Below are 23626 nucleotides of genomic sequence, written 5' to 3'. Positions count from 1 at the left end.
CGCTTCTTTGATGCCTTTTTAATGCTCAATTTAAAAAGGTGGTATTTGGGAAAAACTGAAAATATGTGACTATGAAAAAGGTTTTTTTTATCACATCTGTCATCACCAAGCTAAGGCTTCCCGACCAATCAATGCGATTTCTGCAATATCGGCTGATACAGATGCTGGCCATGGATGTCACGCCATATATGAAGTTCTTGTGGCAATGCGTGCTGCCATACACCCTTTAAGTGATTAGGAAATGTGTCTGCTTAAACATTCGAATTAAATTTGAACAATGAAGACAATTGGGGCATAGCGATGTAATGTTTAATTTGTAGGCCTATATAGGTATACATCTATCCTAGATGTGTCGTCTGCTGTTCTGGCGTGACGTCAGGTTCATAGTTCGATTATCCGGGCACCTGTCTCTACAGTATTAGTGGCGAGTACAGTCTGTTGTTAACCTCGTGAGAGTTGTGTTACAGTTGTTGAATTGTTTACTCCATATATCCTGTCCAAAGTGATAAAAAGTGTCCTCCAATGCCATAACTATACCATGAAGGTAAGTGAAGATAGCTATTCTTGACTAGTTTATCTAGGTGCTTATATTCGCGTCAACCTAAGATGAAGTTTGAGTGCTAGTGGTGTAAGTAGCGCGTTGTCCTGTTTACACCCCAAAGGCGATCTGTGAAGTACTAGTCCTGTCCACATCAACTTCAGCGAGATGTATTTATTATCATAGGTATGACAGAGAGGTAAGAGCGAGTTGTAATTTTGTACATCATGTGTTTAAATGTATGTATGATGTCATTTTTGTGTGTTTCGCTATTCCCTTGAACATGCCCTGACACTTTCCCTACTGAAAGTGAGGATATGTAGTGGACGTCACGCCCCCCAGTCGTCACCTCGACTCCAGCCACACTCCCACTTTCTCTTGTTATATCAGTGCCGAGTGTTATACTTATATCATCTAGGACTATTCTTTATCTTTTAATCTTTTTTTTTTACAATCGCGACTTATTTTTTAGCACGTCCCATCTTGACAATTTGACTGTAAAGTGAAACTAAAAAGTGATTGGTGAGAATACTTTGACCTGTACATGTGATCAAGCAAAGTTACTACATATGTAGGCCTACATGTATGTTATATACCAGAAACCTATATATATAATATTATACAGTACATGTATCTGGCTCTAAATCAACTGGTCCAGTTAAAACATTAATTTGCTGTAGAAAACATGTCAATCATTAGTTTCTTTCATAATCAATGGGTGTTTTTTCATTCATTTTAGTTTAACAAAACGTTTTAAAAGAGGTTGTTCAGATGCAATTGTAAATGTACTGTGATTACTATATAAATCAAGATTTGGAAGTTTAAACTTGGAAAGACAGATATGCAGACACAATTTTGATAAAAGTATAGGTCACAAAGTTGTCATAATCATATATAAGATCAACTTTCCTTTTGGTGATATCGATGCTTTTATTTGAAAGGATGACTGCTACTTGCAATATGCATACTATACATAAGGATTATGCATATAAGTTCAAATTTTGTCTATCTGATAATTGTGACATAAACGTCATAAAGTGTATACATTGTAATTATCCTAATACGGTATGGCCCAGTTCTCGTACAAATCTATTTGGGTTCATTATCACTATAGATAATATGTCAACTGAAACCTCAATGTGTAACCTGAATTCTGTGGAAGTAGGTTATAACAACGTATAAGGATATCATGTTATATTTGGGAGAAAATGATATCTATACTCATCAATTCACACAGTCTAATACATTTTCAAATGTGAATTTAGATTCAAAATACATGTATACACTAATGATGCTTGCACTATAGTCATTAGTAATTCTAGTTTTCTTTCATGAAATATAATTAAGATAACACATGAAAAAAAACTTTTTAAAAAGGTAATTAAACAGCTTTGTAGTGAGAAGCCTTCAAAGACATCACTGTTTAAAATAATGATTAAATGTGTGTAAAATAGAGGTAGAAAAGGATTTAAACCTAGTGACAATCACCATGTATTTCAAATTACAAATTTCAGCTACCCATTCAATTTCCCAATTTAGTATCAATTGTAATCATCATAAAAGATAATACATTGTGTTAATTTATCAGCCTTGTAGTTGTAATCATTGTCAAAGTACAAATTTAGGTGGACGATATACAGATAGATAAAAAAAACCAACATGAAACAATAATGTTTATGATTCCAATGACATTACAGGAAATATATACATGCCATGAAAGTGGTAACATAACATACAAAATATTTGTTTTACCAATATTTAAATTAGCAATGAGTTGTAAATGCATGGTGCCTGCTGAAGATCACACAGAAATTACATATATATCACCAGTTACCGGTAAAGACACGATACAGGCATTGAAGTTTTTATTGTAAAAAAAGATTAGGCAATTAAAAATCTTGACAAAGGCTTTACATGCATGGACACAGGGTACATGTATGCTGGAATCTACACTTTCTAATGAGTATATGTACCTGGAAGTTTCCTTGTGTATCGTTACAGGTGTATATATAACATACACCAAATGAAAAGAAAGTTATAATCTACAATAAACTGTATGCATGCCCTAGCATCAATTACCAGTAATTCATATACACTTATCATGGCCGACAATATATACCCTTAAAATGTTTCTTTTCATTAGATTCTATACTAGTGTTTTGCCTATTTTCAAACAAGGTCACAGTAAATGATAGACTCATTGGGCTTGCAAAAAGGAAGTAGTGATGTTAATTAATTGTATTTTATTTTTTGTTTTAGATAATGAGCTCAACTCTGGTATATATATATGGCTCTATAATGTTCAGTTCTTTGTGGCCCTTTTGACAGAGTTGTAGCCCTTGAAATATTCTCCAACGATAGTCATTCTACCTGATATGCTTTCAGGGGTTTTGATCGTGTCAGTAATGTCATAATGAGCAAGTATTTAGTAATATGATTTTGTAATTGTTTCAGATCAAGTTTAAGTATCGGTTTCATTCTATTATTGACCTTATTGACAGAGTCATGATCCTTTCAAATGGCCACTTAAAATGTATTTAGATTGTCTAAGTTTGTTGAAGAGGGTGCCTGTACCATATATATATCTCAAGCAGGAAATGAAAATATTGAATAGTTTCCAACTTTTCGCTAAATGTTAATTTGAAAAATACTGAGTAAGATATAGTTAGATATAGTCCACATTTCAACTGCAGTTGTTCGGCACAAATACAAGGTATTTAATTACTATCCTAGCATTTTTCATCTTTAACTTCAATTTTTTCTTTTCATGCCTATACAACTTGGTCACAGGCATTCTGTTTTACCTTGATTCTGTCTTGTCATTGTGTCATTCTGTTCACCATCCAGTTAAGATTTTTAGCAAGCTTTTTTCGGCATAGCCGTATAATTTTCTTTTGTTCCCGGATATGACTCGACAGGTGGCGTTACTGGTCAAGATGAAGTATGTGATTGGTCAATGTAGCGATAAATGCAAAATGCAGACATGCAGTTAAAGACGAAACAAAATCAAGATTGAATGCAAGCTGAATAAGTGGATGTATCTTTTCAAATGACACATTAACAAAATAATATTACTGATTCAAATGCAGTCTTATTATTACCAAAAATGATTCAAACTGATATAATTTTGTTATCCATGCTGAAACTGTGCATTTATTAAATAGTTCGTTAATTTATTTCACCAACAGTTTTACATTATAATCACCAGCATTAAAACTATGCCGTTCATCTTTTTAAAGATATTTCTTGTTTAGGTCATTTGTGGGGGTCGAAATATTGCAACAACATGTTTTAATTTTTTTTTTTTTTTTAATTTTGTTATGATGAGCTTAACATTTTTGTATCTGGCTTTGTAATAAATATACTGATAAGTCTTTTACTGTATATCGTGTACAATGTCCTAGCGTACAGGGCCAGTAGTCCAGCTAATACATTCCTATCTCTATATGTTTCTTCTCAGAATCAAAGCTTGTTACTGTAAGACCTACATCTGTGTGGATGTAACCAACAGGCATATTGGCTGATCTCTAGGGTACTATTTGGCCTGTTCTAGGTCAACAGGTATATGTTGTGTATGAAATCATTGATGATGATCGTTCAGTGGAAGTGCAAAGTTCCCCAATTTTATCAGTAACACATACAAGTTTGTACAGGGCATGGTACAAGTATTTGTCCTATGTAGCAGTATCTTACAAGCACATCCACTATCCATATACCTGTTAAACAATGCATGTACCATATTCTATTTCAAGTTTTCTGATATCTAGTTAAAATTAAAGATATCTAATTGAACATTCTATGTTATCTTCACTATAATTTCGGATCCTAGAATCCAGTTAAAAGAAAGTGGTACAATAGTTTGTATTTAATGCAGATGATTACAGACATGTTGTCACAAGCAGCCTGTCCCTGTTATCTCTACAGTAATATTGTACAGGACATCGGTATACATGTAAACAGTAGTAAACCTGCTAAATTCAGACAATATCACCGAGTTATTACGATGTGTAGGATACAGGTAATCAGTTTGTATAATACCTATCTTTATGGTGTCGGATATGAATGATCGAATCTTAGCTTTGTGGCGTACAATTCTACCTTTGTGAAAGGTATGTAAATATATCCCAACAATATTAATATTTTAGATGTTTGCTCAATATTGCAGTGCTTTAATGGATTTTTTGTTGTATTTTGCTTGTCATTATAAGTGCATGTTGACTTTGTATAAGCATCCCATTTCTAAATCAAACAATTCAGGGCTTTTTCCGAGGGCTATTTGGGGCCGTTAATGGGCCCCATTCCCAATTGATATTATTTCATATTTAAGTCAAATTCCAAAACTTTGCAGTTATTCCTGAAAAGAAAAAATCTTTCCCAATTCAATTTTCTTTCCAAAAGGAGACAAACAGGCACTATCCCAAACCAGTCCTGTGATTATATAAATCGATAGAAGTCAACAGCACATACTGCATAATTGTTTTCAGTTGATTTTCACCCCTTGGCCATTTTGGCTGACAGGGTATTGTTTATAATTTACAACAATTTTGGAACATTGAATTATGGTGATTCAGATACTTAATTGGCAAATACTGGACTTAAATTTAATGTAAATATGGCAGATTTAGAGCTACAGTATTTGAAAATTTTGAATGAAAATTCAAAGAAATTCATTTTTTGAGTAATTTTGGAAATGTTATTAACGACTAAACATTTAATACAAAACAAATTGCCCTTTACCTATAGACTTTAGTCCAATCCTGCACAACTACATACAAATACTTAATGTAAGTTATGTAAAGCAGTGTTTGTCACTGCATGCCTTTACATTTATTAGCCCACCATCATCAGATGGTGGGCTATTCAAATCGCCCTGCGTCCGTGGTCCGTCGTTCGTCCGTAAACAATTCTTGTTATCGCTAATCCTCAGAAAGTACTGAAGGGATCTTTCTCAAATTTCATATGTAGGTTCCCCTTGGTGCCTAGTTATGCATATTGCATTTTGAGACCAATCGGAAAACAACATGGCCGACAGGCAGCCATCTTGGATTTTCACAATTGAAGTTTGTTATCGCTATTTCTCAGAAAGTACTTAAGGGATCTTTCTCAAATTTCATATGTAGGTTCCTCTTGGTGCCTAGTTATGCATATTGCATTTTGAGACCGATCGGAAAACAACATGGCTGACAGGCAGCCATCTTGGATTTTGACAATTGAAGTTTGTTATCGCTATTTCTCAGAAAGTAATGAAGGGATCTTTCTGAAATTTCATATGCATTTTCCCCTCGGTGCCTAGTTATGCATATTGCATTTTGAGACTAATCAGAAAACAACATGGCCGACAGGCAGCCATCTTGGATTTTGACAATTGAAGTTTGTTATCGCTGTTTCTCAGAAAGTAATGAAGGGATCTTTCTCAAATTTCATATGCAGGTTCCCCCCGGTGCCTAGTTATGCATATTGCATTTTGAGACTAATCAGAAAACAACATGGCCGACAGGCAGCCATCTTGGATTTTGACAATTGAAGTTTGTTATCGCTATTTCTCAGAAAGTAATGAAGGGATCTTTCTCAAATTTCATATGTAGGTTCCCCTTAGTGCCTAGTTTTTCATTTTGGGACCAATCCGAAAACAACATGGCCGACAGACAGCCATTATCGCTAAATCTTAAATTTTATATATAGGTTCCCCTTGTTTGAAAAGTACTAGAGGGCTGTTTCTGAATTTACACAGATTAGTAAGACTTAGAGGAAGGGAAGAGTAGAGAAAAGATCAATCTGACATGGAACCTATAAAGATCATTCAATGGTGGGCGCCAAGATCCCTCTGGGATCTCTTGTTATCATGCATATGTATTTTTGGTACCATTGTTTTGAGGTTTCGTATATGCGTTCCTGTGATGGTTGTAGTGAAAGGACAAATAAAACTTACCAGGTATGAATACAAGTTCTTCTGTTACTTATCTATCATAAAAATATGTCGCTGGAACAAAGACACCCCAAGACGATTAATGAAATACGATTAAATGGCACTACATTTGTATATAGTTATAAAAAATGCATAAATATAGAAAAATGCATTATCAATTGTTAAGAACATAGAATTTGTCTTGAAAGACTGAAGCTAATTAAAACAGTGTGAGTAATAAATTTAAATGGCATCATATATTTATTACTCACATTGGTGATAATTACCTGTTAGCTGAAAATACCTGTTATTTTATAAAACTTGATAAGATTTTATTTTACCTGGGATAATAGGTAAATTTAGTCTTTATTTAATACATCCATTATTGAAAGAGGCGAGTATAAAATGACCATCCTGAAACTTTTATGTAAGTGTATATAACTTGATAGTGAGATTGTGGTGCGGGTCTAGGTCACCCTGTCATTATGTCAACTTCCTTCCCAAGGAGGGAGACATACAGCACGCAGAGATATGTGTGTCAGTAGCTAGAGTGTAAATGAACAATAATTGAAAGTTATACACAGGAAATTTTACTTCAGGGCCAGAGTGCCTATACAGTGTGTGAGGAAACTCTAAGGCATTCAGATGATCAGAAGCTTTAGGATGTTCAAGTTTGAGTGTAAATACAGACAGGTAGCTATAGCTATAAAGGATTAGCAGATATATGACTAACTGTATACAGCTCATTATCTGAGAGTTGTAAAGGAACCACACCTACTTTGTATTTAATATGTGGGTAATGTAGGTACATATAACACATCATTAAAACATTTTTGTCGTCTTGAGGTTTGTGACTTTCTTTACAGTTTAATGAATCTAAGGTTATAGATATGATGTCCAAAGTATAGTGCAGTGCCAGGGTTTTCACTGTCCCAGCAATAATTATACTGTACTTATATATATATTCAACAAAAGCATATCTGTTATAATTCAATGAAATTGCGGTACGGTCCTGCAAGCCAATCCCTTTTTTCAAAGAATACATGTTGGTTCTGGGGTTTATTACAAGAAAAATATTGCAGATAATATTGCTAATTATTATTGCTATTTCTAAAAAAATATAGTGTATAAACACGACTTGGTTTTCGCAGTTGTCCCAGTTAGAAATAATCGGAATTAAATTTTGTGCATCACCACTTTGTAAACTGCAATAAACACAGAGTTGTTGATGTTGAAATCTCATTGGCTGAAAATTACGAGACGTAGTCATAGAAATCCCCTTTTTGCTATAAATATATGCACACAAGTGAAACATGATGTTTTATCAATTTGTAACAGTGCAATATGATGTAACATGGAATGACACATGACCAATTGGTAAACCAATCAGCATCTGATGCAAAAATGAAAACGTAATAAATGATATATTTTATAAAGGTTTGAGGGTATTAGTTTTTTTGCTGGATTTAATTTAATGACTGAATATACAATTTGTATAGCAAAATGAAATCCCCCAATACTACCAACTGTCCAGTGCATACTTGCGTTGATTATAGCAGGGAGTTTATTTCAAAGGTGGTTTTTGTTTCTTTTTAATAGCGAATCAAATTCCATCAGCCTGATTTGAAGACTTAAAAGTCTTAAAGAAGTCATAAACAGAGAAAAGTATTGCCTTGTCCCTTTAAACCATACTGGTAAATATCAGATTCTCATGGTTTATTAGCATAAACGAGTAATTGTGACATTAACTACTTGATATACAATTAATATGGAAGGTATATACACTATATATGATATATATTCGAGGTGTCAACTTGTGTATTTCAGATAACATAGTAAGCAGTAGGAGATTGTCTGATAAAACTCCCAGGGGATTGCTTTATCATCAGGTAAGTTTAAGTATTTTTAATGCAGCAACAAAACACACTTTGAGGATTAAAATTTTAAAATAAAAAATGAGAGGTCATTTATTATGCCCTCTGCTAGCAGTGAGCCTAACTAGCTGGTCTGAAGACACACTGAATGAGTAAGCAGACATTATATATATAGTCTTTTCATATGCATATGCTTTTGTTTTAATTAAGAGACTGTATATAAAAACTTTGATCTATCAATTCCTTAGGAAATACTTAGCATTACATCAGCAAATGACCTTCATTTGTCTTGTGTATCACCACAGGAGCCAGGTGCTTTTATTTACCTGTTAGAGGATGTCGGTATATATATATAAGTTGATGTACATTGTATATTATAGTGTGTATGGCGACTTGTCTTCATGGTTCAGTTCACAGAGGTCACCGATTATATACACTTGTATACAAGAGGACTGTTAGAAAGTCTGGAGCATGTACATTACATTAATGTCACTATGAAATGTTACCTCGACTGCAAGTTTGGTTGGCTAGATATACCTATGGCTAACATTGGGAGCTGGTAATAAATATGTTGTTTGTTTGTTTTCTTTGTTCAAAACCACATCAACAGCCAGTTTCCTTATGTAGCTGGTGACTACCTCACATGACAACATGCAGGAAGCTATCCGGAGCAGTTCACTGTTGGGGTATAGTGTCTTTCCCAAGGACACAACCATATATATATATATATATATGAAACATAAGACAGTTTGTGATCTAGCTAAAGACTTCATGAGAAAAGTAAATTGCCCTGTGTAGGGATTGTACCACATACCTAGGATTTTCAGTTGATGTAGTAGGGATTGTACCACATACCTAGGATTTTCAGTTGATGTAGTATACGTATTAGTCTGACGCTTAACATATATTTACTGATTGAGCTGTTGCTGCCCCCAGGAAAGGGAAAATGCAAGGACCTTTGACCTCTGCACTCTATAGACAAAAATAAATGTCCTTATTCAATTTCTATGCACATATAATAAGCAACTTATGGGAACTTTTAGAGGCAACAGAATAGTTGGTGAAGAGGTTGTCGTGTGTTATTAAGGTTATCTGTAGTTTTCTTGAATTCTAATTTTGGGATGGTATCTTCCATTTTGATACATGTAATGTTTGTCATATTTGATAACATTTACGGCACAGAATGCACAGAATATATATAGGGGATAATTGAATTATGTTTATGAGTTCGTAATTTATTCTAAGCTAGTTAGTGTTAACAACAGTGTATACACTGCTTCACGGGTGGACTGCAATAGCTTAGCTCACATTGGTTAGACCGCTGGCCATGTATTTACCCTAAGGTGTAGTACTGATATGTCTGTAGTTCAAGGCTCAACCCATGTCAGTTTGTGTTTCTCTGGAAGCTAAGAAACGGATCGGTCTGTGCTGTTGTGGTTGTGTCGATGTCCTTGCCATGGGCGAGACATTTACCCTAATAACTCTGGATGGCAAACATGAGTCTCCCCTATGTTGTTCTGTGAGGTAGTCACCAACTACTACAAGGAGACCCTGCCTCAAAATGACTCTGGCTGTTTACAATACGATAAACCCAGTAAACAAAAAAACAACAAAAAAACAATGCTACACAAAAATGCAAAAGGGTACTCACAGTATAGAAATATAATACCTTTAACAAATCATCATCATTGTGATTGCCATACTTTAGGGTATGGTGTTGTAATGGCAGAGATGCGAATTTATACCTATAGCTATCATGTGGGCAAATAGCTCAGACTGTTTTTGTGAAGGTAGACCTGTTTAAAATTGCTTCTGGTTACATGGTTTCAAGGATGAGCTGTATGTATGACGTAAGTATATAATATAGGATTCAGTCGGTGGCTCAGACTGCATTGTAAAACTAAAGTCAGTTATCTCTACCTGGCTATTTTTAACTATCCCATATCTATCTGTAGCTTATATAGTCATAGGCCTGTCACATGTAATACAACTAACTTCTGTGATGTAGACAGATCGATAAATATCAGTTCAAATTTTGCAGGATTCATACAGCTGCAATGTTCCAAATATTGTGTACTTGCAGTACCAATGTTCTGACCATTTCTACATATGTAGGTTAGATTCCTATATACATAAATGTTTATATTAAGAACATCATTGTCTATAACAAATAGGTCAACCCTGACCTACAAGAACAAGGGAAGTAACTCATACAAACAACACTTAAAGGGCAGTCCTAGGGGCCAAACAGGAGAAATATGCATTAAATTGGTTAAAATCCTTTTTCTGAAGGCATGAAAAGATGTGGTCTGAAGCATCCTTGGGTGAAAGGGAACCAATTTTGTATACCTGAGATGTAGGGCCAAACAGGGAAAATCTGAAGCATCCTTGAGTAGAGAGGAACCAATCTTCAAAATCTTTATTCTGTAGAAATCTGGGGTGTTTTCCTCATATTTACTGCAATATCTAGGGGAGCGATACAGGCCCAAGCCTGTTTTTGCAATTTTGAAAGGGTCCGGAAATTTGAAAAAACTAGATAAGTGCAAAAATTAGACAAGATTTGATACAAGATTCTCTTTATCACATAACCAGAATGTTTTGCACACATTCAGAAAAAAATAATTTTGCAGGCAGGTACATATATATATAGATCATAGAATCATACATTGAGTAGTTATATGATATATTGAAATGATCAACATATTCTCCACACATATAAGCATATGTATTCTGATAAATGCATGTAGATTATAGACTTGTCAGACTTATTGCCTAAGTGTAGCGTTCCTTGTCCCTCATCCCTCATCTGGCAGGCGACGGCTGTCAGCATTTCCATTAAATCCCTTCTAGTCCTGAACGCCTGAATGGATTCTGATAAAATTTTGTCTAGAGTATTATTAGGCAAATGAGATCAAATGTTGTACAAACAGGTGTGACTCCCCTGGGCCCGGAGGGGCAGGGCCCAATAGGGGATATTGAGGTTAATCCTTTAAATCCCTACTAGTCCTGAACACTGAATGGATTTTGATGAAATTTGGTGTGGAGCATTATTAGGTAGAAAAGATCTAACATTGTATAAATGGAGGATGTGGCTCCCCTGGGGCTAGAGATCCGGCACCCAATAGGGGAAATTGAGGTAAATCCTACTAAAGTCCTGAATGTCTGAATGGATTTTGATGAAATTTGGTCTGGATCATTATTGGCCAAATGAGATCTAACGTTGTATAAACGGAGGATCTGGCACTCTTGGGGCTGGAGAAAGGGGGCTTAATATGATAAATATTACAAAAACAAAACAAAAAAACTTCAGAAACCTTTTTCTTTTTAAGAATGACAGAAGTTGGTCCACCTGTAGTTTGAACCATTGTTTGGAGAGGCAGTTCATTTAAAAGTAGAAAAATATTTGATGCATGACTCAAATTAAAATATTTTGCCATAATTACTGAAATATCCAGGTGAATAATGCAGGCCCTTGGGGCCTCTTGTTAAGTAAACTTTTTGTAAATCATTGAAAATGGTATAATTAATGTATTGAACTATAGTTATATATACTCTACATGACTTGTATAGCTAATGAGGTTTTATTATGCATGGAATGCATGACTGGGATTTACAGAGATAAATGAGGTCTGTGTGTATTAACCTACATGTACATTACATGTAAATGATAAAAGAACAAATATTACTGATTGTGAATACATTAGATTAAAGCTGATAAAATCCCCGTTCTATATTAACCTTACCATATATAATGGATTTTATAACTTGGATTTAAATTAGTTTTTGAAAAAATTGAGACCACTCCCTGACATGAATACGAAATAGTTCAATTCTGTACAGCTGATACTATAGATTTAACATTAATGACAAAAAACTAATTAGAAATTAAATTGAATAAAATTAACAACGTTCGATTTCAAATTTTTAGTTAAATTTTCTAAATTAGAAAAAAAGAAAATTTAGAACTTAGTTTTTTATATGCCTATTCATTGGCCTTTCACCACTTATATTTAAGGACCAGAGTTCGACTAATTAGAAGGGATAAGTTATCGGGAGTATGTACATCCATATGGAATTTCTAGTGCTCTATATCATTCTAGTTTTCTCTCATAGAATCCTATGCACTTTCATAATTGTCCAACAGGAATATGATTAACTTAAGGTGCAAATAACTTCTTTCACATTTGTTGTAGAAATTGTACTCCTAATTATCTCATAATAGTGATTAGTCTAACCTTCCTGTAAATAAAAATCAAAGAACCATAGTCACACATACAACAATGTCCAAGTTAAAACGAAAATACTGCTGAGTTATATCATCTCCCCTAAACGAAAATACCACTGAGTTATATTATCTCCCCGGAACGAAAATACCACTGAGTTATATTATCTCCCCTGAATGAAAATACCACGGAGCACCGAGTTATATTATCTCCCCTGAACGAAAATACTGCTGAGTTATATTATCTCCCCTGAACGAAAATACCACAGAGTTATATTATCTCCCCTGAATGAAAATACCACCGAGTTATATTATCTCCCCTGAATGAAATTACCACTTGAGTTATATTATCTCCCCTGAATGAAAATACCACAGAGTTATATTATCTCCCCTGAACGAAAATACCACTGAGTTATATTATCTCCCCTGAACGAAAATACCACTGAGTTATATTATCTCCCCTGAATGAAAATACCACTGAGTTATATTATCTCCCCTGAACGAAAATACCACTGAGTTATATATTATCTCCCCTGAACGAAAATACCACCGAGTTATATTATCTCCCCTGAACGAAAATACCACTGAGTTATATATTATCTCCCCTGAACGAAAATACCACCGAGTTATATATTATCTCCCCTGGATCGTCATCAGACTGAGCTGGTTTCTTTGTTTTGACATGAATGTATGTTAAAAAGTTGATCTTGCTAACAGACATATTCCCGGTCATCTATGAGTAAATTCTAGGTTATAACCATAGATTTGTTGAATAATTATAAACAAGCCTTTCAGATAGTCCTTGAATGGCCGACAAATATGAAGAGAGACAGTTAAGTGGTAAGAGAAAGGCACCACTAATGTAACAATTTATTGTGTTTCCTTTCAGGATAAGCTTTGTGCATTGTAGATATATCATGAATGAAAAAAACTTAAGAGGCCAGTTTAAAGGAAACACATTTATTGGCAATGAGGAAGTGACAACATTCTGTGTAACATAAGTACACAAAGCAATGAAAGGCATATAAATCTGATGACTTGTGTGCTTTAAACTATTCCAGATGATAGTTTTGTTTTGATGATTAGTATTCTTTCATTGACTGAAATTGTCAGTTTTCACCATGCAGTAATGATATTTGACACCAACTGGAAATAATCTTTAAACAACAACAACAACAAAAAAATAATAAATAAAAGTAAATAAATGAAAAAATCAAGATAAGATTTAACGGTAAATTTAGTTCTATAGCATCAACTGGTACACCAATAAAAGATAGATATATGTTGTTCACCATGTTTATGTATTTATTTTTTTAACGGGTTTTACGTCCGCTATTACGGCCTTGCGGCTTTTCAGCTGACGAGCGGCTCACCATGAGATACATGTATCTTTTATAGGTAGAGATTGGAGAAAAATCTTCTACCTCCAAAGCTAAAATGTCTTCCTTTCGTTTCAGTATACCCACTCAAATCTTCAAGTCAACACAGCTGCAATAGTAAACAGACCAGATTAGAGATGTCGGGTACAACGGAGCCTGTAGCTGAGGCCCAGCCCGCTTCTGAGGTGGGAAGTGAACCATCTTCTCCCTCCAGCACTGCCACTAGTACCACATCCTCCACTCCATCTACAGCCCCAAAACAACAACTACAGCCTGTCAGGAGACAGGTGAAAAAGAAAGGTAAACTTCCTATCCACACCCCCAAAACAACTACAGCCTGTCAGGAGACAGGTGAAAAAGAAAGGTAAACTTCCTATCCACACCCCCAAAACAACTACAGCCTGTCAGGAGACAGGTGAAAAAGAAAGGTAAACTTCCTATCCACACCCCCAAAACAACTACTACAGCCTGTCAGGAGACAGGTGAAAAAGAAAGGTAAACTTCCTATCCACACCCCCAAACAACAACTACAGCCTGTCAGGAGACAGGTGAAAAAGAAAGGTAAACTTCCTATCCACACCCCCAAAACAACTACAGCCTGTCAGGAGACAGGTGAAAAAGAAAGGTAAACTTCCTATCCACACCCCCAAAACAACTACAGCCTGTCAGGAGACAGGTGAAAAAGAAAGGTAAACTTCCTATCCACACCCCCAAAACAACTACAGCCTGTCAGGAGACAGGTGAAAAAGAAAGGTAAACTTCCTATCCACACCCCCAAAACAACAACTACAGCCTGTCAGGAGACAGGTGAAAAAGAAAGGTAAACTTCCTATCCACACCCCCAAAACAACTACAGCCTGTCAGGAGACAGGTGAAAAAGAAAGGTAAACTTCCTATCCACACCCCCAAAACAACTACTACAGCCTGTCAGGAGACAGGTGAAAAAGAAAGGTAAACTTCCTATCCACACCCCCAAAACAACTACAGCCTGTCAGGAGACAGGTGAAAAAGAAAGGTAAACTTCCTATCCACACCCCCAAAACAACTTCAGGCTGTCAGGAGACAGGTGAAAAAGAAAGGTAAACTTCTCATCCACACCCCCAAAACAACTACAGCCTGTCAGGAGACAGGTGAAAAAGAAAGGTAAACTTCCTATCCACACCCCCAAAACAACTACTACAGCCTGTCAGGAGACAGGTGAAAAAGAAAGGTAAACTTCCTATCCACACCCCCAAAACAACTTCAGGCTGTCAGGAGACAGGTGAAAAAGAAAGGTAAACTTCCTATCCACACCTACAAAACAACTACAGCCTGTCAGGAGACAGGTGAAAAAGAAAGGTAAACTTCCTATCCACACCCCCAAAACAACAACTACAGCCTGTCAGGAGACAGGTGAAAAAGAAAGGTAAACTTCCTATCCACACCCCCAAAACAACTACAGCCTGTCAGGAGACAGGTGAAAAAGAAATGGTAAACTTCCTATCCACACCCCCAAAACAACTACTACAGCCTGTCAGGAGACAGGTGAAAAAGAAAGGTAAACTTCCTATCCACACCCCCAAAACAACTACAGCCTGTCAGGAGACAGGTGTGAAAAGAAAGGTAAACTTCCTATCCACACCCCCCAAAACAACTACAGCCTGTCAGGAGACAGGTGAAAAAGAAAGGTAACTTCCTATCCACACCCCCAAAACACTACTACAGCCTGTCAGGAGACAGGTGAAAAGAAAGGTAAACTTCCTATCCACACCCCCAAAACAACTACAGCCTGTCAGGAGACAGGTGAAAAAAGAAAGGTAAACTTCCTATCCACACCCCCAAAACAACTACAGCCTGTCAGGAGACAGGTGAAAAGAAAGGAAACTTCCTATCCACACCCCCCAAAAAACAACTACAGGCCTGTCAGGAGACAGGTTTGAAAAAGAAAGGTAAACTTCCTATCCACACCCCCAAAACAAACTTACAGCCTGTCAGGAGACAGGTGAAAAAGAAAGGTAAACTTCCTATTCCACACCCCAAAACAACTACAGCCTGTCAGGAGACAGGTGAAAAAGAAAGGTAAACTTCCTATCCACACCCCCAAAACAACAACTACAGCCTGTCAGGAGACAGGTGAAAAAGAAAGGTAAACTTCCTATCTATCCACACCCCCAAAACAACAACTACAGCCTGTCAGGAGACAGGTAAAAAAGAAAGGTAAACTTCCTATCCACACCCCCAAAACAACTACTACAGCCTGTCAGGAGACAGGTGAAAAAGAAAGGTAAACTTCTTATCCACACCCCCAAAACAACTACAGCCTGTCAGGAGACAGGTGAAAAAGAAAGGTAAACTTCCTATCCACACCCCCAAAATAACTACTACAGCCTGTCAGGAGACAGGTGAAAAAGAAAGGTAAACTTCCTATCCACACCCCCAAAACAACTACAGCCTGTCAGGAGACAGGTGAAAAAGAAAGGTAAACTTCCTATCCACACCCCCAAAACAACTACTACAGGCTGTCAGGAGACAGGTGAAAAAGAAAGGTAAACTTCCTATCCATACCCCAAAACAACTACAGCCTATCAGGAGACAGGTGAAAAAGAAAGGTAAACTTCCTATCCACACCCCAAAACAACTACTACAGCCTGTCAGGAGACAGGTGAAAAAGAAAGGTAAAATTCCTATCCACACCCCCAAAACAACTACAGCCTGTCAGGAAACAGGTGAAAAAGAAAGGTAAACTTCCTATCCACACCCCCAAAACAACTACTACAGCCTGTCAGGAGACAGGTGAAAAAGAAAGGTAAACTTCCTATCCACACCCCCAAAACAACTACAGCCTGTCAGGAGACAGGTGAAAAAGAAAGGTAAACTTCCTATCCACACCCCCAAAACAACTACTACAGCCTGTCAGGAGACAGGTGAAAAAGAAAGGTAAACTTCCTATCCACACCCCCAAAACAACTACAGCCTGTCAGGAGACAGGTGAAAAAGAAAGGTAAACTTCCTATCTATCCACACCCCCAAAACAACAACTACAGCCTGTCAGGAGACAGGTGAAAAAGAAAGGTAAACTTCCTATCTATCCACACCCCCAAAACAACAACTACAGCCTGTCAGGAGACAGGTGAAAAAGAAAGGTAAACTTCCTATCCATGCCCCCAAAACAACTACAGCCTGTCAGGAGACAGGTGAAAAAGAAAGGTAAACTTCCTATCCACACCCCCAAAACAACAACTACAGCCTGTCAGGAGACAGGTGAAAAAGAAAGGTAAACTTCCTATCTATCCACACCCCCAAAACAACAACTACAGCCTGTCAGGAGACAGGTGAAAAAGAAAGGTAAACTTCCTATCCACACCCCCAAAACAACTACTACAGCCTGTCAGGAGACAGGTGAAAAAGAAAGGTAAACTTCTTATCCACACCCCCAAAACAACTACAGCCTGTCAGGAGACAGGTGAAAAAGAAAGGTAAACTTCCTATCCACACCCCCAAAATAACTACTACAGCCTGTCAGGAGACAGGTGAAAAAGAAAGGTAAACTTCCTATCCACACCCCCAAAACAACTACAGCCTGTCAGGAGACAGGTGAAAAAGAAAGGTAAACTTCCTATCCACACCCCCAAAACAACTACTACAGGCTGTCAGGAGACAGGTGAAAAAGAAAGGTAAACTTCCTATCCATACCCCAAAACAACTACAGCCTGTCAGGAGACAGGTGAAAAAGAAAGGTAAACTTCCTATCCACACCCCAAAACAACTACTACAGCCTGTCAGGAGACAGGTGAAAAAGAAAGATAAAATTCCTATCCACACCCCCAAAACAACTACAGCCTGTCAGGAGACAGGTGAAAAAGAAAGGTAAACTTCCTATCCACACCCCCAAAACAACTACTACAGCCTGTCAGGAGACAGGTGAAAAAGAAAGGTAATCATCCTATCCACACCTACAAAACAATTACAGCCTGTCGGGAGACAGGTGAAAAAGAAAGGTAATCATCCTATCCACACCCCTAAAACAACAGCCTAAGTCAAGATTGAGGCATGTGAAAAAGAAAGGTTATAATCTTTTCACACAACCAAAAACAACAGCATGTCAAGAGGCACATGAAAAAGAAAGGTTAATCTATTCTCCACACCCCCAAAACAACAACAGGGATAGAACTCCCTTACACCTGCCAGAAGTAATAACACAGATAAAAAAAAACATATTGGTAAACCTTCCTTTAAGAGCCCAAAACTTTGGCTTTTATGGATAAAAAAGGAAGAGTCTGTTTTCCCCATGTAACATCAATGTATCAAAGAAAATCTTATAAGAAAACAGAAGTGAAGCATCCACAATCTCTTTTTAACTTAGAAATGTCTGTCCTGCAAAAATACAGAAAGGAAAATAGTGATACCTTTTCCTGTTTCAGTATCTAATGTGATTGATTTATTTGTGTGTTTTTGTATAGACAAGAATGATCCAACAAGATTCCAAGGTGAAGGTGTGAACTTCAATGCCAAGTTGATAGGTGTGGATGATGTACCTGATGCCAGGGGTGACAGGATGTGTCAGGAGACAATCTACAGACTCAAACTCTCCGTGAAGGCGTCTGGGCAACACAAACAAAGAATCATCGTCAATGTGTCTGAGGAGGGCATCAAACTCATTGACCTCAAGACTGATGTATGTACATGTCCACGAGTTTAGGCCCCTTACATCAAACTCATGATCATTGACCTCAAGACTGATATATGTACATGTCCACGAGTTTAGGCCCCTTACATCAAACTCATGATCATTGACCTCAAGACTGATGTATGTACATGTCCACGAGTTTAGGACCCTTACATCAAACTCATGATCATTGACCTCAAGACTGATGTATGTACATGTCCACTAGCCATATTTAGGCCCCTTACATCAAACTCATGATCATTGACCTCAAGACTGATGTATGTACATGTCCACTAGCCATGTTTAGGCCCCTTACATCAAACTCATGATCATTGACCTCAAGACTGATATATGTACATGTCCACGAGTTTAGGCCCCTTACATCAAACTCATGATCATTGACCTCAAGACTGATGTATGTACATGTCCACGAGCCATGTTTAGGCCCCTTACCTGTATTAATTGGAAATCATATAATCCCATACATCTGTTACAATCTGTAGGTTGATCTGTCAGTCAGTTTGGTTTGGTTTGGTTTATTTTGTTTAACGTCCTGTCAGTCAGTCCCTGCATCGCTTTGTTTAGAGAATTCATATATTTGTCACATTTCATTTCCAAATTGTTTGCTTGGGTAGAACTTCTTGGGGTGATGCAAATTGTGTTTGGCTCTAACGAGCTACTCTAATATAGACACTTCGTTGGTCTTTGATACTGATGATTGTATTTAGGAAAAGCACTGCATGTGCTTGCATTAATATTGTTATCATTAAACTGTACAGAACAGACAGCTGTATGTATATTACTGAAGTTTGGTAGATACAGGGGAAATAACTAACTATTAGACTGTATTAATGAGCAGAGTCCTGTATCATTCTGGAAGTTTTAACATTGGGAATTAGTGTATACATGTATAGTGTTGTATCATGAGGAATCTGGAGGAGATTGACCGCAGATTGACTTCATTTTAACAGAAAGAAAAGCTGTGTATATGAAATGATATTTTTAATGGAATTGTTAAAGTAGTTTACTATCTTTCTATTGTTTTTTAAGGTAAAATGAAATTAGCAAGTATGTTGATCATGTACATTTATCGGTGTTGCCTTTACAGGTGGTGAACTACACACATGCTGTCCACAAGATTTCCTTTATATCCAGGGATGTCACAGATAGTCGTGCCTTTGGTTACATCTTCGGGGTAGGAGATGGAACACATAAATTCTTCGGGATCAAGACAGAGAAAGCAGTATGTTTAAATTATTGAATAAAATTAATCTTGTCATATTAACTTCCATCGATTATTAAACATAAATCTGTATTGTTTAGCAAATGTCCTGTTGATAGATATGTCTCTCGCTATTAACATTTCTGTATTAGATTGGGCACCATTTAATGTAGCAGTTTTTTATGTGGATAGAATAATATCAGAAACAATAAATAAGTTGAAAGTGCAAACAATACAGAAAATGGACAATTTCGTTAAAAAACGCATCCGTTTTACTTCTAACTTTAGCAAAATATTTGCAGTATTGTAGTAACTTGGCAGAGGTTCTGAAAGTAAGTGATATGTATTGTTTTTAAGCAGAGTCACTGATATTGTAGATTCAACAGGAAAGCCTAATGCCATAATTATGTAACTTAATGTTGCTGTTGTAGATAGAGATCTTAGCTGACATAATACTTTTTAAATGTATAGATAAACAGAATACCTATTGCTGTAACTAAACTGTTGTGGGTCAGATATCCTAGCTGTCACTATAAGTAAGATTTTGTTACTAGGCCGAGGCTCTGGTGCTGACTCTGAGGGACTTGTTCCAAGTTGTCTATGAAAAGAAGAAAAAGGAAATGGAAGAGGCCAAACAGAAGGCTGAAGATGAGGTACAGACTCAGATTGACACTAAACCAGCTGCGAACCCAAACGGTATGTACTGAAATCGTAAATTATAATGATAATAAACTCAATAAATAATAATTTTCCTCAATATTACTACATTGTAAAAACATTTATGTAAAGATAGTATTGGTAGTGTAAACACCTTCTAATATTAATTCAAATTGATTAACCTTGTTTGATTGGCTCAAAAGAAATGTTCCATGTATCTAAATGGAAACATAAGTACATAAAAACTAGTGTGATCTCCCCTTAAACACATTATAAGGATAATGTAACCAATGTTATTATACTGCCAGCACCTAATTCTCTGGGTGTGATTGGGATACTTATTTTTTTTTTTTTTTTTTTTATATTAGAATGTCACGTATTGATACATAAAATATACATAAAATACAAGCATCATTTCATTAAAAACGTTAAAATGCATCAACACCCAGCCATATTTGGCTTATGAGACACTACTACAGTAAAATCTTAAGAGTCAATTAATATTAAGACTTAAATTATTGATAAAAAGTTTTGTCTTCTTTGGTACATATCAAACAATAACCTGGCGACATCTTTTTGCAAATTATCTTCTTTCATAAGAAATATTAATTTATCTTTGCTGTTTAAAGCATTAAAATTCTGTAAATTACCTTCTGCTTTATTAAAAACTAAAAGTCTCAAGTCAGAGTAAAAATCGCAATCAATAAAAAATGAGTTTCATCCTCAACATGATTTGATGTGCAATATATACATTTCCTTTCTTGAAAAGGAATTATTGGCCTGGCGTATCTACCCGTTTCTATAGCTAATGGCAGAGAGCCACTTCTAAAATTAGATACTGTAATCAGGTTGTATGTTCATCCAGAACTAGATTTTGTATAGTACTCCCTACATTTACAACAAAGTTTGATGAAACTTTGTTCACATGATCAGTACCTAACTTGTACCAATTTTGATTTACGTCTAGTTTTAATGACTTTCCTATGAGTAATGTCCTTTTCTTTTATAAGAATTACTCCATGCTCTCACAGTGCAGTCTTATGAAATCTGCTTGGTAACAGGGGACCTGTACAATTGTTATTATGCCATATACATTCTTAAGACAGTTAACTTATTTAGCTGTCACTTATTTTTGGACAGTTATCACACTTGGAGGAGAGCTAGCCACAGAATCTTCGACGGACGATGAACCAGTATACCAGGTAGGGTGGTGTGTTATTTGATGTCTGGTCCCCTCACAAGCAACATTAAACATCAGACATCTGCCTAGTATCTCAAATTACTAACCTGGCGCTTAAAGGGACCAGAAGAAGAATATTTTGCCTTCATTTCTAAAATTGACACGCAACATTGTTATAGCTGAACAGATGATACAGTCACCAGACCTCTTTCACAGATTGTGGGAGTCCCATAAGTTCAGGCCAAAATGAGAAAAAAAGTACTAATTCCAGTTTTCTCTGTGTGACAGTTAAATTGCTGCTCATGCAAGGGTGTAGAATTCACTAAATCTTACAACAGGGTCTAGTAGATGTTACCCCAGGGCTATTGGAGAATGATGGTTCAGGCTATGGTTGGCTATTGAAATTTAAAAAAAAAAAAGATTTTAGGTAAAAGTGTAACTTGCAATTGGTAAGTAGAAGTTTTCACGCAAGTTCTTGAAAATATATAAATTACATGCTCCTTTGTAGTCTAATTAAGTACATAAACTTTAATATTGTATGCAATTTTCACCAAACACAAATACTTGATCGTTTCCATTCGGATTTTAAAATGATAATAACTTACTAATGATAAGAGCGTTCCTGCCAAGACTAGACAGATACATCAAGTTACCTTAGCTAGAGAGAAGTAACACCCTGCATGTATTCAGAATGTGTTCAAGTCACAATATAATAACTTGAGGTCCTTACTTTGATGTTGAGCTCCAATTGATTGTGGTGTAGAAATATTAACTTAATAAAATCAACCAATGTTATGCATGCGACCAGGTGCCAACCAACGGAGCACCCATAGAGGATAGCCCTGAACACATTTACGCCGTAAGTTCTCACCACTGACTTTGCTCTTGGTGTGTGTATTTCTTATGCTTACAAGTATTATTGCCAACTAATGCTTTTTGATTGTTGTGAATTTGCATTTAAAACAAGTCTATTTCATATCTTTGTGATAATGTATTTTTTGTGTGTGACATCTTGGCACATCATACCAGCTTTCCCTCTTCCCTCCCTTTAGGAGGAGTATACTGGAGTCTGGGTGTCCAACCGTCTATCGGTAGCAGACAGAAACTTGTCCAAATAGTTTTAGCTCACCTGTTCAAAGAAATGGGATGCTTAGGTTTTCATATCCGCATCTGCGTTGAAATTTTGGTGGAAGTTTTAAATTACGTCAATATTATGTGTATAAGATGGCAATATTTGGTAAAATGGTTCCTGTGGGGAACAAAAGTGATGTGGTGAAGTTAAAACAAACAATTTTGGGGAAATAATTGCAGATTGTTGGCTTTGACTAACTACCCGTATGCAAAAATATTTAAGTTGAATTTTTGGTGCAAGTGATAATTGCTTCAGTCTATCATGGGAATTCTAAACGTTTTACAAGGTCATCAATGGCTATTTAGGTGAGTGTCTGAGGAATATATCATTGATTTATCACTCTAGTCGAATTAAAGTCATCCTCAAAATTATTTTCCTGTGAGTTGTGGCCCTTGATCAACAATCTTTATTATAAAGCTGCCCATAATGCTGAAGACTTGTTACTGGTCAGCTGGAAGGCCGCAAGGCCGTAATAGCGGACATAAAACCCCTTAAATGAATAAATAAATAAAAGAGTATACCTACTCTTTCAACCAATTCTTTACTCAATGATTGGTATGTAAAACGTTTGTGCATATTTGTAATTTTTATTTTTCATTTTGATGATTTTTATTCCCCATTAATCATTTCAATAAGTGATTTCTTATGTGATAGCAGGACGTATTACGTTAGCTTTAGCATACAATTCTAATTTTATGTTAAATTATAATATAGATTTGAAAAATATGAAAAATTAAATGAAATATATTCATTTCAAAGTGTTTCACACAACCAGTTTTCATAGGTAAATTGTAAATTGTTCAGAATTTTACATTAAAAGACAGTTTTTGGCTTTGAGTGTTTCTTTAAAGATGACAATAAGTTTGTATTTG

At 36.1% G+C, this 23626-nt stretch overlaps 1 protein-coding gene across 10 annotated transcripts in view; it reads left to right on the top strand.

Moving 5' to 3' along the window:
- The first annotated feature begins 419 nt into the window (after nucleotides 1-419).
- LOC117326017 (disabled homolog 1-like) overlaps nucleotides 420-23626 on the top strand; it is a 42026-nt gene continuing 18819 nt past the window's right edge. For 4 of the 10 annotated variants that reach the window (XM_033882586.1, XM_033882587.1, XM_033882577.1 and 1 more), the window contains exons 1-8: nucleotides 420-544; nucleotides 8271-8332; nucleotides 13997-14218; nucleotides 18358-18572; nucleotides 19672-19806; nucleotides 20340-20481; nucleotides 21583-21644; nucleotides 22431-22481. In XM_033882586.1, the coding sequence (XP_033738477.1) occupies nucleotides 14056-14218; nucleotides 18358-18572; nucleotides 19672-19806; nucleotides 20340-20481; nucleotides 21583-21644; nucleotides 22431-22481 (768 nt within the window). In that variant the 5' untranslated portion in view covers nucleotides 420-544; nucleotides 8271-8332; nucleotides 13997-14055. Of the gene's footprint in view, nucleotides 545-639; nucleotides 738-4625; nucleotides 4648-7053; nucleotides 7137-8042; nucleotides 8138-8270; nucleotides 8333-13996; nucleotides 14219-18357; nucleotides 18573-19671; nucleotides 19807-20339; nucleotides 20482-21582; nucleotides 21645-22430; nucleotides 22482-23626 lie in introns of those variants that run through there. The other 6 variants (XM_033882579.1, XM_033882578.1, XM_033882581.1 and 3 more) reach the window with 6 other exon arrangements.

This window comes from Pecten maximus, chromosome 4 (genome assembly GCF_902652985.1).
Source record: "Pecten maximus chromosome 4, xPecMax1.1, whole genome shotgun sequence".
NCBI lineage: Eukaryota > Metazoa > Mollusca > Bivalvia > Pectinida > Pectinidae > Pecten > Pecten maximus.
This window is presented reverse-complemented; position numbering and strand designations above follow the sequence as displayed.